The following is a 17,589-nucleotide window of genomic DNA, read 5'->3' on the forward strand; positions in this document are numbered from 1 at the left end:
ATCTTCTGTCTGTTTTTTGGCTCTTTTTGTATCTTGATTGGCTGGCAGCATTGTGTTGCTTTAATGGAGGTCTTTAGTGCAGCTTGGCTTCGGGTAAATGGACGGCTATCATTAGTTAGGAAGCTGGGTTTCATCTGGGTGCCTGGTTGGGATGTGTTTGAGCTGGAGGTATCAGGGGATCTGTTTGTGCCCAGGTGTTTGCCTGGCTTGTGGTGTGGAGATTTTTGTTTGTGAGTGCAGGCTTCCAAATGATTGACAGCCTGGTGGAATCATCTCTTCTATTCATGCTTTCTGGTCTTTTTTCAATCTCTATGGCTTCTCTGATGATTCTGTGATTAGGGTTTTCTATAGTGGCCAGGGTTTTGGTGCCATTGAAGTTGATGCTATGACCTGTGGCTTCCATGTGTTGGACTAGTGAGGAAGTGTGTTCCAGCTTTTTGACTGCATTTTTGTGTTCATCCAGCGGGTGCTTATTCTTCTATTGGTCTGTCCAATGTATGTGGCGGGCATGATGCACAGGGACTTCGTATATGCCTTGGTTTTCCAGGTCAATTTTATCTTTGGGGTTGCTAAGGATGGCTGCTATTTTTCTGTCTGTTTTGAAGGCAGTCCTGATGTGATGTCTGTGTAGTACCTTACTAATTTTGTCTGTAGTACCTCTTATGTAGGGCAGGACAGCTGTTCCATAGGTCTGTTCATCTTCTGGGTCTCTATTATGTTTCAGTGTGTTTTTGTGGATCAAGCTGGTGATTTTGCTTTTGTGGAAGCCGTTAGCTGTCAGTACTTTAGTCAGGGTGCATAGTTCAGTCTTAATGTGTGTCTTGTCTGCCAGGCGTTTGGTTCTGGTAATTAGTGTTTTAGCCACGGAGTTTATCTGTGCTGGGTGGTGGTGGGATTGGGCGTTGAGGTAGCGGTTGGTGTGGGTTTTCTTCTGGTATATGGTGTGTCCTAGTGTGCCATCTGTTTTTTTGTAGATTAGTACATCTAGGAATGGTAGTTGTTTGTTTGTTTCTGTTTCCATGGTGAACTTGATTTTGGGGTGTGCGCTGTTTAGGTGTGTTAGGAAATTGTTTAGGTTTTCTTGTCCATGGGGCCAAATCACGAATGTGTCATCGATGTATCTTAACCATAGTTTGGGTTTGAGGATGGCATTGGCCAGGGCTCTGGATTCGAATTCTTCCATGAACAGGTTTGCAATGACAGGTGACAGTGGTGATCCCATGGGAGCTCCTTCTATTTGTTTGTATCTTTGTCCTTTGTATATGAAATATGTGTTGGTTAAGCAGTGTTCTGTTAGTTCCATGAGGTGTTTAGCTGGTTGGTATTTATTTTTGATGATTTCAAGGGTCTCTTTTATTGGGACTTGAGTGAATAGTGAAACCACGTCAAAACTTACAAGCAGATCTTCTTGCTCCACGTGTAGATCTTTGATCATTTCCAAGAAGTGGTATGAGTTTTTACATGAGAAGCTGCTGTTTCAGCATGGGGCTGTAGCTCTTTTGCTAGGTGTTTAGCTAGGTTTTGTAGTGGTGCTCCTCTGGAGCTGACTATGGGTCTGAGAGGTATGCCTTCTTTGTGTATTTTTGGGAGGCCGTATAGTTTGGGGCATCTGGAAGATTTCTCTCTGGGTATGATCGCGTGTTGGATCTCTTTGCTTATGTGGCTGGTTATAATTTTCTTCTTGGTTAATTTTTCCAGATATGTGGTTGGGTCTGTGTTTATGGGTTTGTATGTGGAGTCTTGGAGTAGGTCTGTCAATTTTGTTTCGTAGTCTTTTCTGTCCATTACTACAGTGGCATTCCCTTTGTCTGCTGGGAGGATGATTATGCTGCTATCTCTTTTCAGGGTTTGTAGTGCTTTGATTTCATTTTTCTGTAAGTTGCTTTTTGGTGGTTTGCTTGTGCATAAGATGTTGGTAACTTGGTGTCTTATTTTATCAGCTTCATCTGTATTTAATTTAGTTAGGCTGGATTCTACTGCACATATGATGGATTCTGTGGGGATTTTTTGGGGTGCTATAGCATAATTGAATCCTTTGGTTAGGACATCTGTTTCTGTTTTGGTGAGTTCTCTGTTGGAAACGTTGTGCACTAATTGTTTCAGGTGTTGTTGTGAGTTGTTGGGGGTTTTCTTGTCATGTTCTAATTTCTTTAGTTTTTCAATAATTTTTCTTGTTTGTAAATGCCTTCAGAATCAGCTCTCCAAGTTGTAAGTTGTTTTATCTTGTCCCAAAGTAGAGGGTGGATTTTGCTGCTCAGTTCCAGGTGTAGTGCTAGCAAATCTTTGTTTAACTGATCTAATCGGAATCTCTTATTGTGGAGCTCGTTCCTTAGTAAAGCCATTTCAGTTCTTTTCAGGATACGTTTAGTGGCTGCTGTGCTTTGATGAAATGTTAATTTGAAGCAGGTTGGTGTAGTATTGTTGTCTCTGCAGCTGCGTAGGGAATTGGAGGTCACATAGTATTCCTGCTCTTTTAATTTCCAGTTCTCGTAGGTTTTGATCTGGCTGTTTATTTCCTCCCGTAGAGGTTTGATATTTGTTTTCTTAAGTTTTCGCGGGTACTTACATGTATGGTGTTCGGCTTGGTTCGGGTATTTTCCCACGTCATTGTAGTTCTTTTAAAGTTGTAGCAACGTTTCAGCAGAATCTCATCTGCCATCATCAGGCTTCTGTATTGTGTCCGTCTGTGAGTCAGACTTTTACAGTGGTTTCAGATTTGAATTTGGGGCAGCCTATTGCTGTGCCAGAATGGTTTTTTCTTCATCCTGATTGGTTGGGAGTCTTGGTCTGTGTTTATTGGTCTCGGAGTTTGCTGTGTTCTGCTTGATTGGTGTCTCTAATATCTTCTGTCTGTTTTTTGGCTCTTTTTGTATCTTGATTGGCTGGCAAATCTCCACACCACAAGCCAGGCAAACACCTGGGCACAAACAGATCCCCCCTGATACCTCCAGCTCAAACACATCCCAACCAGGCACCCAGATGAAACCCAGCTTCCTAACTAATGATAGCCGTCCATTTACCCGAAGCCAAGCTGCACTAAAGACCTCCATTAAAGCAACACAATGCTGCCAGCCAATCAAGATACAAAAAGAGCCAAAAAACAGACAGAAGATATTAGAGACACCAATCAAGCAGAACACAGCAAACTCCGAGACCAATAAACACAGACCAAGACTCCCAACCAATCAGGATGAAGAAAAACCATTCTGGCACAGCAATAGGCTGCCCCAAATTCAAATCTGAAACCACTGTAAAAGTCTGACTCACAGACGGACACAATACAGAAGCCTGATGATGGCAGATGAGATTCTGCTGAAACGTTGCTACAACTTTAAAAGAACTACAATGACGTGGGAAAATACCCGAACCAAGCCGAACACCATACATGTAAGTACCGCGAAAACTTAAGAAAACAAATATCAAACCTCTACGGGAGGAAATAAACAGCCAGATCAAAACCTACGAGAAACTGGAAATTAAAAGAGCAGGAATACTATGTGACCTCCAATTCCTACGCAGCTGCAGAGACAACAATACTACACCAACCTGCTTCAAATTAACATTTCATCAAAGCACAGCAGCCACTAAACGTATCCTGAAAAGAACTGAAATGGCTTTACTAAGGAACGAGCTCCACAATAAGAGATTCCGATTAGATCAGTTAAACAAAGATTTGCTAGCACTACACCTGGAACTGAGCAGCAAAATCCACCCTCTACTTTGGGACAAGATAAAACAACTTACAACTTGGAGAGCTGATTCTGAAGGCATTTACAAACAAGAAAAATTATTGAAAAAACTAAAGAAATTAGAACATGACAAGAAAACCCCCAACAACTCACAACAACACCTGAAACAATTAGTGCACAGCGTTTCCAACAGAGAACTCACCAAAACAGAAACAGATGTCCTAACCAAAGGATTCAATTATGCTATAGCACCCCAAAAAATCCCCACAGAATCCATCATATGTGCAGTAGAATCCAGCCTAACTAAATTAAATACAGATGAAGCTGATAAAATAAGACACCAAGTTACCAACATCTTATGCACAAGCAAACCACCAAAAAGCAACTTACAGAAAAATGAAATCAAAGCACTACAAACCCTGAAAAGAGATAGCAGCATAATCATCCTCCCAGCAGACAAAGGGAATGCCACTGTAGTAATGGACAGAAAAGACTACGAAACAAAATTGACAGACCTACTCCAAGACTCCACATACAAACCCATAAACACAGACCCAACCACATATCTGGAAAAATTAACCAAGAAGAAAATTATAACCAGCCACATAAGCAAAGAGATCCAACACGCGATCATACCCAGAGAGAAATCTTCCAGATGCCCCAAACTATACGGCCTCCCAAAAATACACAAAGAAGGCATACCTCTCAGACCCATAGTCAGCTCCAGAGGAGCACCACTACAAAACCTAGCTAAACACCTAGCAAAAGAGCTACAGCCCCATGCTGAAACAGCAGCTTCTCATGTAAAAACTCATACCACTTCTTGGAAATGATCAAAGATCTACACGTGGAGCAAGAAGATCTGCTTGTAAGTTTTGGCGTGGTTTCACTATTCACTCAAGTCCCAATAAAAGAGACCCTTGAAATCATCAAAAATAAATACCAACCAGCTAAACACCTCATGGAACTAACAGAACACTGCTTAACCAACACATATTTCATATACAAAGGACAAAGATACAAACAAATAGAAGGAGCTCCCATGGGATCACCACTGTCACCTGTCATTGCAAACCTGTTCATGGAAGAATTCGAATCCAGAGCCCTGGCCAATGCCATCCTCAAACCCAAACTATGGTTAAGATACATCGATGACACATTCGTGATTTGGCCCCATGGACAAGAAAACCTAAACAATTTCCTAACACACCTAAACAGCGCACACCCCAAAATCAAGTTCACCATGGAAACAGAAACAAACAAACAACTACCATTCCTAGATGTACTAATCTACAAAAAAACAGATGGCACACTAGGACACACCATATACCAGAAGAAAACCCACACCAACCGCTACCTCAACGCCCAATCCCACCACCACCCAGCACAGATAAACTCCGTGGCTAAAACACTAATTACCAGAACCAACGCCTGGCAGACAAGACACACATTAAGACTGAACTATGCACCCTGACTAAAGTACTGACAGCTAACGGCTTCCACAAAAGCAAAATCACCAGCTTGATCCACAAAAACACACTGAAACATAATAGAGACCCAGAAGATGAACAGACCTATGGAACAGCTGTCCTGCCCTACATAAGAGGTACTACAGACAAAATTAGTAAGGTACTACACAGACATCACATCAGGACTGCCTTCAAAACAGACAGAAAAATAGCAGCCATCCTTAGCAACCCCAAAGATAAAATTGACCTGGAAAACCAAGGCATATACGAAGTCCCCTGTGCATCATGCCCGGCCACATACATTGGACAGACCAATAGAAGAATAAGCACCCGCCTGGATGAACACAAAAATGCAGTCAAAAAGCTGGAACACACTTCCTCACTAGTCCAACACATGGAAGCCACAGGTCATAGCATCAACTTCAATGGCACCAAAACCCTGGCCACTATAGAAAACCCTAATCACAGAATCATCAGAGAAGCCATAGAGATTGAAAAAAGACCAGAAAGCATGAATAGAAGAGATGATTCCACCAGGCTGTCAATCATTTGGAAGCCTGCACTCACAAACAAAAAATCTCCACACCACAAGCCAGGCAAACACCTGGGCACAAACAGATCCCCCTGATACCTCCAGCTCAAACACATCCCAACCAGGCACCCAGATGAAACCCAGCTTCCTAACTAATGATAGCCGTCCATTTACCCGAAGCCAAGCTGCACTAAAGACCTCCATTAAAGCAACACAATGCTGCCAGCCAATCAAGATACAAAAAGAGCCAAAAAACAGACAGAAGATATTAGAGACACCAATCAAGCAGAACACAGCAAACTCCGAGACCAATAAACACAGACCAAGACTCCCAACCAATCAGGATGAAGAAAAAACCATTCTGGCACAGCAATAGGCTGCCCCAAATTCAAATCTGAAACCACTGTAAAAGTCTGACTCACAGACGGACACAATACAGAAGCCTGATGATGGCAGATGAGATTCTGCTGAAAGCGTTGCTACAACTTTAAAAGAACTACAATGGCGTGGGAAAATACCCGAACCAAGCCGAACACCATACATGTAAGTACCATGAAAACTTAAGAAAACATATATATATATATATATATATATATATATATATATATATATATATATATATATATATATATATATATTCTTAAGTTTTAAGTGGTACTTACATGTATGCTATTCAGCTTTGTTTGGGTATTTTCCCACGTCATTATAGTTGTGCTTTTAAAGTTGTAGCAATGGTTTCAGCAGAATCTCATCTGCCATCATCAGGCTTCTGTATTGTGTTTGTCTGTCAGACTTTCACAGCCGTTTCAGTTTTAAATTTGGGGCTAGTCAAATTCGTGCAGTGCCAGCACGAAGCCGAAAGCACCAGCCTGAGGATGGCGAGTGGGACCTCACCGAAACGTCGCCAAGATACTCTTAAACTTACACGGGAAAAGACCCGAACACACCTAGACCTACATACCTGTACCCGTGAAAATCTACGAATATACATACATACATATATAGATATATAGATATATAGATATAGATATAGATATAGATGATATATAGATATAGATATAGATATAGATAAATAAATAAATAAATAAAAAATCTGGTTAAGGATGGACAATTGCAAAAAAAAATGGAAGATTTTTACAGATATCAAAATATATAGGAAAACATATGATTTATTATTGTAATCCAACAATAAACCTACTTCATTCTATGGCATAAAGCAAAACTGGAGTTATTGGTTTAGCATAATGTATGAATCCCTCTACTTATTTTATGGGTGGACCATATTTTTGTGGCCATCATTGCATTCAACATTGAGTCAGGGTATTGTGTTCTGCCGGCAGCCTGCGGAGCTGGCAGCCAAGTTGGACAGTGGGGAGGAACATGGGCCAGTCCAGGAGTCTGGGGAGGACTCGGATGAGGGTCCTGCGTCCAATACAGAAATGGGGCCAGGGCCATCTGGGAGTTATGTGCTAACTCCAGAGCCTCCATAATTTGACAGCAGCGAGGCAGAGGAACGGGGGAGCCTGTTTCCAGTGTGCGCATACGCAGAGCTGCCAGAAGGCAAGAACAGTTAAGACAAAAGGGGTGACTCGGGAGTAAGGCTTGGAGGTGATTGGCCCTCCCATAAGACATAAAGGAGGAGCAAAGGGACAGGAACCTTTGCAGGAAGCAACGTTGTTCATACTGATCAGTTTGAAACCTGAAACTCCGTGTTGAATTTGTGCTCCTTGTATAACTAATTGGAAATTTAGTCATTGGCAGCATTTCAAGGAAGATAAAGGTGTGTGCTTATCAGACTTATCCTGAAGGACTTTGGCAGACTTCCTTGGGACTATTTACAAACTGTTTGACACTCATTACGGGCTGTGAATGACTATAATCCCAGCTGTTGAAATAAAGAAAAAAGGGTTTTGGAACTAATGTGTGTTTGTTAGTGTCTCAATAAGCCTTGGTCAGAACACAGGGGATGATAGCAAGACTGAGAGCAAGAATGATGGTAGAGGCACACAACCATGCAGGCAGGACTGTATTTTGGGGGAAGCTTTTTGAAAAGGAATTGTTTAGCTTTAATCAAATGAAAGAAAGAGCAAAAAAAAAAACAATAGAAACTCTTTTATATCTTGGATATTGGGTTAATACGTCATAATAAAGATCAAGATTGCTATTTCAGTGGCAAAAAAAAATCCTACAGCAGAATCTCTTCCTATTTTCTGATCAACTACCTACATCAAACCATTTACAAAAGATATTCTGCTGGTGTCTTACTGACTTCCTGAAACAGATGTCTATGTATTATTTAAAAGAACACATGAATGCACAATTTATTTTAATTAAATAAGTTAAATTGACTATGACATATTGCCAACAAATATCCAAAACAGAATTATGGATTGGCTTTGGAGAACATGGAAATGAATATTATTTACAAAATTAACTTACTCAAATTCTAAATTCTAATTCATGTAATTTGTTATAAAATTTGGGAAATGAAAAAAATATCGGTTGCAACTTTTCAGCAACGTAGCTGTCCACAGTGCATACTTGCTAATATTATGTTATTTTTATTGTTGCCTGCTTGTACCAGAGGTTCATAGCAAATTAAACAAAAGTAATACCGCAACCATTTTAATTAACATGCCCCTAAACAAAAGTTTCAACCATAATATATTGCAGATGTCTAATTATATATTGGATTCAATGCTTTCATGCAGTAAAGCAATTAGTTTATTTACCAAGAGAAAATATTTCCCATAATAGAATGCCATAGGACCAGACATCACTTAATGTGGTATACAGGTTGTCAAAAATGCTTTCAGGGGCCATCCACTTCACTGGAAGAAAGGTCTGAAAAAAGCAAAGTTTAATTAGGAAATATGCAAGTGTTGTCATAAACGAAATATTCACTATCAGGGAGTCTTTAAGTATTGTGGCCCGGCGGCGGCGGCTAGCGAAGCTGGCAGTAGAGTCGAACAGTGAGGAGATTGGGGAGGAAACTGGGCCAGTCCTGGAGGCTGAGGAAGGCTCGGATGAGGGCTCTGCATCAGAGGCAGAGATAGGCCAGGGCGGGCTGGCAGTTATCAGCTGCCTTCGGAGTCGGACATCAGTGAGGCAGAAGAACAGCTGGAGCCTGTTCCCAGTGTGCGCATGTGCAGAGCTACCAGAAGAAGGGAACAGCTAAGGAACAAGGCTTGACTTGGGAGTAAGGCCACAGGTGGACAGTGAATGGCCCCTCCCATAGGGATTAAAAGAGGAGGGGGCTTTTGCAGGAAACAATTCGTTCATTGCAGCAGTGTGAAGATCTGTCTGTGCATCTCAGAGACTCTGTGCTGAGTCCTTCCTTGTCAGCCCTGCATTTGAAAATATTTACTTGGCAGCTCTCCAGGCTAGATAAGGTCTGTGCTCCTAATTAAGACCCTTGAAAAATTCTTTGCCAAGCCTTTGGCTGAAGGTGAATGCAAGAAATTCACCTTCGTTTAATAAAAGGGGTTTTGCCGGGACAAAAAAGTCTGCTTAGTGCTTTTTGGGGAAACCTAGGTCAATTCATAAGCCACAAGAATGTGGGAAGGTAGGTAGCAAAGAGACTAAAGTTGGCCATTTTTTCAGTGTTGTGGCTTGCTTTTCACCCACCCCATGTTACAACAACAGCAATACATACACTGCCTTTGGAGACATAGTTGGAATCATGCATGATGTCTCTTGCTAGTCCAAAGTCACAGATCTTCACAATTTTTCCTTGGGCTAAGAGGACATTTCGTGCTGCCAGATCACGGTGCACACACTGTAAAAAAAAGTACACTTTTTATAATATATACATATCATAGTATATAATATTTAGAATAACATCATGCCTTTGGTATACAGTGGTACCTTGGTACTCAACTGCTTTGAAACTCATCAGATTTGGTACTCAATGCATTTTAATGCGAAATGTTTGTCCCAGTACTCCTCCTTTGTTTGGTACTCAACACACAAGCTAGAACTTGTCGGTGTTGGCTTCCTTGTGACTCACTACATTATGGGGAAAAATTGTTTGGACCTCATTGTTTTTGGTACTCATCATGCCTCCCGAACTCAATTAACGATACCCAAAGGTGCTTTTTTCAAGAGGTAACTGGACTTTCTTGTTTTTCTTTGAAGACGTTTTGCTTCTCATCCAAGAAGCTTCTTCAACTCTGACTGGATTGGTGGGGAATGGAAGGATTTATATTCCTCACAGACAGCTGGTCATTTGCAGAAGAAAGTCCAGGTGCCTCTTGAAAAAGCACCTGTGGAACAACCGTGACCTGGATGATTAAGAATCTCCATTTAGCTATACCCTTTTGGATGAACATGCATTGAATGGTGTAGGAATGTGAATGGATTTCCAGAAAAACTACAGACTACCAGAACCATTTGTGCTTCAGTTTGAGATGCTGTTCTGACCCACGCCCTTTTCCAACAAATCAAACACAATCCAAAAGGAACAGAAACCTTGTAATGCTTTTACAAAATAATTAGCTTGATAAGCACAAGCCTTGCCAAACTGTGCGAGACTTGCCAAAAGATAACAAGCAAGAAATAATTTGCAATACAAGAATCTTCAAATACAAAGTCAGGATACTAGAATGTCTACGAGGCTGGAGTTTTCAAAACGTCTTTGCCTTCTGCAAAGTATGTTCCTTTCACAGCTGGCTTTTATCTTCTTGAAGGAGGGGCCATTATCTTGCAGCCTTACTCCCGAGTTGCCCGTGCTGTTGTAGCTGCTCTTTCCTATGAGCAATCCTGTGCACACGTGCACTTGGCACAGGCTCCTCGGGAACCTCCTCATCACTGCTGCCAGCCCCCACAATCTCCAAAGGTAGCAGTCCACTCCCTAATGGTCCTGGCCCCTCATCTGAGTCCTCGCTCTCCTCATCCGTCTACACCTGCTGCCGGCTAACCTCAACAGATGCAGACACTACTCAGGTGACCGTGAGAACAGATAAACTTCCAGTGGTCTCAACGACGCTCTAAAAGAACACAAATGACCAACTGTCTGCAAGGAATATAAATCCTTCCATTCCCCACCATCCAGTCAGAGTCGAAGAAACTTCTTGGATGAGAAGCGAAACGTCTTCAAGGAAAAATCAGAAACTAATATTCAAAAACATTTCAAAAACAAAGAAAGTCCAGTTGCCTCTTGAAAAAGCACCTTTGGGACAACTGTGACCTGGATGACTGAGAATCTCTATAGACAATTAATGATGAGTACCAAGGTACCACTGAGAGTACAGTACTTGGCTAATGCTAGTGAGCAACAATGCACGGATCTTACACATTTGAAATGTTAAAGGTGGGCACTTTAGAGGTGAATACTATTGAGAGTTTTTGCAGCAATTCAGAGCCAGAAAATAAACACAGATAGCTGATACTTCATTTAACATATTTATAAACACAAGTAGATTTTACAAACCAGTTGTAGATTTCTCCAACATGGAGCAAATTCAAACAGAAACATGTTGCAAGTTCAGAGCAGAGCTCCAGTCTTCAGCAAGCAAGCAAGTTAGTTTCATCTTCAATAGACAGACTCAGAGCTCAACATAGCTACAGAGTTGCAGAGCTTAATAATAGAGCCACGCCTAGGCTACTTTTAGTTTCAGTTTCCAGCCTAGGCTAATTCTAGTTTCAGTTTCCAAAACAGTCCTCATTGGCTGACTTAGTTGCTATGCCTATTCATTGGCTGACCTTGTTACCATGCTCTATTCCAGTTGATGAATATACTCTGACAAATACTCTCTTAGATGTCTTTTCCATCTTTCAAACGTGTCCCTTTAGTACAAAGATCATTGCAATGTAGTTTACTTAAGGGAAAGGAAGAGGAAGAATGAGTGCAGACACACCAAATCGAGAAGACTAAGCAAAAATTTGTTTCTGAGCCTGGCATGCACTTTTGGCACTGTCCCTCTCTTGACCACATGAAAATTTGAAGCTGCCTAGATCCTAACATAGAAACTGTGACTTATGCATAAGCTATGTAATGGCAAGCAGATCTATGGGATAAGTTGGGGGAAGAATTGCTGACAGGGATAAACTCCTACCACCCCACAGGGAGATCACTGTGAAGACTGTCCTTCTTGGGGTTCAACACTTAAAATCTGGTTGGCAGCAACTGTGAGAGGGATCTTGGAGACTTAGAGGACAACCAGCTAAATATGAGCCAGCTGTGTGTAGCAGCAGCAGCCAAAAAAGCTAATGCAATTCTAAGTTGCATTAACAGAGAGATACAATCGAGATCAAGTGAGATATTAATACCACTCTATAAAGCCTTAGTAAGACCACACCTAGAGTACTGCATCCAGTTTTACTCACCACGTTATAAAAAGACGCTAGAAAAAGTACAGAGAAGAACAACCAGGATGATTAGGGGACTGGAGACTAAGGCATATGAAGAACGGTTACAGGAACTGGACATGGCTAGTCTAGTGAAGAGAAGGAGCAGGGGAGACATGATAGCAGTCTTCCAATATTTGAGGGGCTGCCACAGAGAGGAAGGGGTCAAGCTATTTTTTAAAGCACCCGAAAGCCAAACAAAGAATAATGGATGGAAACTGAACAAGGAGAGTTTAACCTGGAGATAAGGAGAAACTTTCTGACAGTGAGAACAATCAACCCATGGAACAGAAGTTGCCCTTGGAAGTTGTGGGAGCGCCATCACTTGAGACCTTCAAGAAGAGATTGGACTGCCATTTGTCAGAAATGATGTAGGTTCTCCTGCTTGGGCAGGGGGTTGGACTAGATGACCTATAAGGTCCCTTCCTATCTGTTATCTGTTATCTGTCTATTAAATTTAGAGAGAATCCCTTTCTCATCCCCATTCTTAAAACAGCTCAAGTGACTGATTTAAAGTGGGGGAAGTTGGGATTTGAAGCTAGTCTTTGTTGGAGGAGAACCAAGTAGTTTCTTTTCCTCCTCTCCCCCCCAACAATAATATTTATTTTTTTCAGAAAGCAATATGCCAATGTACAAATATACTTTTTTAAAAAAAAAAAACCGGAGCCTCTGTACTGTAGTGATAGATGTAGAGTCTTATCAGTTGTGTTTGGATTGTGTTTCTTCCTCATCATCCGATTTAGGTAACTTCCCTGTTATTATTACTCTGGCTAGGGAATGGTATTAGTGTAATTTTTTTGTTTTGTTTTGTTTTGTAGGACTTAGCAGTAAACTTTAGATAGAAATAGGAAGGGCTGGGCTGCTGGGGGGTTCGCAGGGGTTCAAGAGAGCCCCTAGCTAAGATTCTGGGCAGTTTGGAGAACCTCCAAATCCCACGTTTGGCTGGACCTGCCCACTCTGCTCCGCCCCTCCCAAGAGTCCCCACCTGGCCCATTTTGGATTCAGGTAAATGCAGGGGGCGCACGGAGGCTCGGGGAGGGTGAAAAATGGGCCTCCCAGAAGTTCAGGAAGGCCGGAAATCAGTCCGTTTCCAGCTTCCAAAGAGCCTCCAGAGCCCGGGGAGGCCATTTTCGCTCTCTCAGAGACTCGAGGAAAGCCTCCGGAGCCCGGGAAGGGCAAAAATGCCCCACCACCACCACCATGGTGCAAGAGGCCAACTAGGCCACGCCCCCCCCACCAGCAACCAAGCAGAGAACCCATTGCTAAAAAGTTTGAAGCCCACCCCTGGAAATATGTTATACTGGATTGATGGCAGGATTGGCTATTTATTTTATTGTCATTGTACCTCGTACAAGGAAATCAAACACCATCTTTAGTGCACATCATGACCATGAAAATAAACACAAACACACACATCCTTCACCCTCCACACATTGAACCGAAAATCCCCGACACCGTACCAACAGTGCACTCTACAGCAGAATTCAAAAGAGCGACTGACCTGGGATAGAAGCTGTTTTTCAGGCTATTTGTCCTTGTTTTTATTATTCTGTACTGATGGTAATAGTTCAAAAAAAGGGGGGGTTGAGTTTATTTGAGTTTATGTGTGATTGCCTTGGACTGGACAACTGTGTGGGAAAGTGTCACATCATCCATACAATATAAATAATCATTTTCTCACACACGTTCAGTTGATTGTTCCTGCTTAGATGCAAACCTTGTTTAAAATGAAGCCACCCTTCAGGCTTTGCCACTTACATTTTTGGAAGCCAGGAACTCCATTCCCCGAGCTACCTGGTAGGTGAAGCTCAGCAGATCCAGCAAACTGAGGCCTTCTGAATTGTCGTCAGACAGCAGATTCTTCCCGTCTAGTTTCATTGAGAGGAGGAAAAAGTGAAAAGAAATGTTTTCCGTTTTGTTCAATGTTAACTCCAGATGAATTAATCCATCAATCTCTTTCAGGCAGAAAGTCTGTAGAGATTCGCAGTCATCTAAGTCATGGTTGTCTCAAAGGTGTTTTTTTCAGGAGGCAAATGGACTTTCCTGTTTTTTTTCTTTCAAAGAAGTTTGTCTATCTTTCACACCGATAAATCTCCAAGTGGCCTCAACGACCGTCTAAAAGGATGCAAATGACCAGCTGTCTGCAAGGAATATAAATCCTTCCATTTTCCACTATCCTGTCAGAGCTGAAGAAGCTTCTTGGATGCAAAATGTCTTCGAAAGAAAAAAAAATAAACAAGAAAGCCCAGTTTGCCTCCTGAAAAAGCTTTGGGACAACCATGATCTGAATGAGTGAGAATCTCTACAGATTTTTAGCTTTACAATTTGGAATGAATGCCCATGGAACGGTGTAGGAGTAGGAATGGATTTCCAGAGGAAAAATTGCAGACTAGAGGAACCATTAGCATCACTCAGGTAACCCTGAAGACACGGATAAACCTTCAAGTGCTTCAATGACTCTCTAAAACAGGGGTCTTCAAACTAGACAGCTTTAAGACTTGTGGACTTCAACTTCCAGAATTCCTCCTCCAGTCACGTTAGCTCAGGAATTCTGGGAGTTGAAGTCCACACCTCTTAAACTTGCCAAGTTGGAAGACCCTTACTCTAAAAGGATGCAAATTACCAGCTGTCTGCACGGAATATAAATCCTTTCCTGCATAAAATTCTTATTCAAGGGCTAAATATTTATCATAGTTATTTCTTTAGATCGTCGTTTCCCTTTACCAAATCCAGCAACTTTCCCTCTGTTGTTCCACAACATGGAACTGAGAACTATATCTCCAAAACATTTCAACAAAACAAGCTACGTTTGTATCCATCAATAATAGAGAAGCTTTCTTTTTTTAAAAAAAAAATCTAAATACTAAATATAGTTTTATTTTTCCTTTAATTATAGACATTTTCTCCCTAGAAATTGCAGGATTAAAGGAGTACCACCTACATATTACAGGGTTTGTTGTTACTATATTCCCGTGTGGTTTAAATCCAAAGCCATCATTTAGAAATGGCGTGGAGTCATCCATTTGTTTTTGACATAAATCCATTTTCGCTTAGCTTTGCTAGGCTGGCTCGTGCTCTTTGGTAGTTGGGGTTACCCAAGACTTTCAAAGGATCAATGATTTTACAGCATGGCTCTTATTATGCTCAGAAAAATGACAGCTGCAAAAGGCCTAAAATATAATTATTTGGCTACTTGGTTGGTCATTAAAGCCTTGGTGGATGAGCCTCTGCCAATGCAGCTGGGTCTGAAAGAGAATGCAGTTCAAGAATCAGGACAGAGCAAATCTGTCCTGTAAATCATGGATCAGATTTCAGCGTAATCGGATGGTAAAAAGGGATGAGTTGGTCAAACAGCCCGTGACTAACCATCAATTTGGCATTCTGCAAATTTATTTCTGTTTAAAGTCAGTTAGCTTTTATGGATGAATCCTAATCTAAGGAGAAGCACAAACAAGTGGCTCAAAATCCAGCTAAATACAAACAGAAGAACAAAAGCATTTTGTTATTAGGAGCCTCTGTGGCACAATGGTTAGAGTGCAGTATTGCAAGCTACTTCTGCGGCCAGCTGCCTACAATTTGGCAGTTCAAATCCCACCAGACTCAAGGTTGACTCAGCCTTCCATCCTTCCGAGGTGGGTAAAATGAGGACCCAGATTGTTGGGGGCAATATGCTGACTCTATAAACTGCTTAGAGAGGGCTGTAAAGTATTATAAAGTGGTATATAAGTCTAAGTGCTATTGCTATTTGTGCCACCAATGACACTGGCTCTCATTAAACCTTGATCAGTTTTGGAGATAGAGGTAAATGGTAGCATTATGTGCCAGGTAAGAAGAGGATAAAGAAAAAATAGGAAATCTTTGACTCTAGAGGTCCTCCTGAATAACTATCTCATTTTGAATTATAAATAGTAACTTATGTTTTCACAACAAACTTAAGTAATCAACTGAATTATAGTTGATTAAGAAACAATATAATTGTCGTTGGCAGAAAGAAAAACCTCACTGGTATATTTTTTGCCTGTCCCCTGAAGTAGGAAATGTTAACACCTAATATGATTCTGCCTTTTGTTATATTCTTCAAGACACAAAAACTTTCTGATATTCTCAATATTTGGGAAGCTTATGAACCAACTGCTATGTAGCGTAGGATACTCCAATTGCTTTAACAGCTTTATTTTCCATTCTTCCTAGTGCACAAAACATCTACTAGTGTGCAACAACGCTGCAACTTTTGTTTTGAGCTATGTTAATGCTATTTGGATTTCTTATTATGCCAAAATGTTGCTTTAAGTAAAGGCTCCCTTGAATTGAGCTTCATTATGGGCGACTCTATGGAGGCATCTATGTTGCTTTTCTGGAAGCAGTATGGAAATTAGAGTAGAGTAGAGTAGAGTAGAGTAGAGTAGAGTAGAGTAGAGTAGAACAGAACAGAACAGAACAGAACAGAACAGAACAGAACAGAATCAGCTGGAAGGGACATTGACGGTTTTCTAGTTCAGCCGCTGCTCAAGCAGGAGAACCTATACAATCTCAGACAAGTGACTGTCCATACTATTCTTAAAAACATCCAGTGGTGGAGTGCCCACTATTTCTGGAGGCAAGTTGTTCCACTGATTAATTGTCCTTACTGTTAGGAAGTTTCTCCTTAATTCCAGATTGCTTCTCTCTTTTGATTAGTTTCCAACTATTGGAAATTAATCGCAATGTATTTTGCCACTGCTTTCTTCCATGATGTCTTTTTGACTTCTCAGACTAATCTATGCTCTGGAATTTCTCATCTCACTTCTAACCAGATCCAGATGCTTACTTTTAGAGAGTCACTTTAAATTACTTAGAAGCTGTCATCTGTGGCAGCAGAGATGATTTTACAGGAAGAATAAATACATTATGTTCTTTATGAAACAGTTATAATTCAGATTATAATCAATGAGATGCTGCTGTATACTTTCAGACTTTATATGACCTCTAAAACCAAGCTGAAATAATTGATATTTTAAGAAAATAGAACGCCAAAATGGCCATAAGAATTCACTCTTAGCTATCCTTCTACACGTATAGATAGCTGAACACAGAAAGAGACTGTTGCAATCAAGCATGAAACCCCCAAATCTGGAGACTTCCAGTTTGAGCTTCTTCGGCGACAGACTGAAACCTTGTCTCTGCGAGGCTTTGATCCCTGCTCGCCGCTGGAGAGCCCCCGAGCCGGCTGGTTTCGGGGCTAAGCCACCCCGTAGAGGTGGTGAAGAAGGGGGAGACTGCTTGCAGGGTCGAGAGAGCCGCATCTCTCCTCCCCAGCTGGCCATTACTCCCCTTTCCGAAGGCGATTGTAGTGGTGGTCAGAAATGGCCACCACAAAGAAGAACTCAACCAGAAAAGAATGTGCAGGAGGAAGATAAGAAGAGAAAGTTTTGGTTGACCAGGTCAAACAGCAAAAGCAACAAATAAGGTACCCTGGAATTGAAACTATTAAAAAAAAAACAATAACATTGTTCCCTAAGAAGATTTCTAAACTGCGAAGGAGAGAGAAAAGGGAAAGGATTTGGTTTTTTTC

General features: G+C 41.3%; 1 protein-coding gene across 3 annotated transcripts in view; it reads right to left on the reverse strand.

Moving 5' to 3' along the window:
- PDGFRA (platelet derived growth factor receptor alpha) overlaps window positions 1-17,589 on the reverse strand; it is an 82,160-nt gene that overhangs the window by 9,980 nt on the left and 54,591 nt on the right. For all 3 annotated transcript variants that reach the window (XM_087963514.1, XM_087963515.1, XM_026683892.2), the window contains exons 17-19: window positions 13,797-13,906; window positions 9,346-9,468; window positions 8,423-8,534 (exon numbers count right to left, since the gene is read on the reverse strand). In XM_087963514.1, the coding sequence (XP_087819640.1) occupies window positions 8,423-8,534; window positions 9,346-9,468; window positions 13,797-13,906 (345 nt within the window). The remainder of the gene's footprint in view (window positions 1-8,422; window positions 8,535-9,345; window positions 9,469-13,796; window positions 13,907-17,589) is intronic.

Source organism: Notechis scutatus, chromosome 4, assembly GCF_049901735.1.
Source record: "Notechis scutatus isolate UNSWTSFEM ecotype Mainland chromosome 4, rNotScu1.2, whole genome shotgun sequence".
NCBI lineage: Eukaryota > Metazoa > Chordata > Lepidosauria > Squamata > Elapidae > Notechis > Notechis scutatus.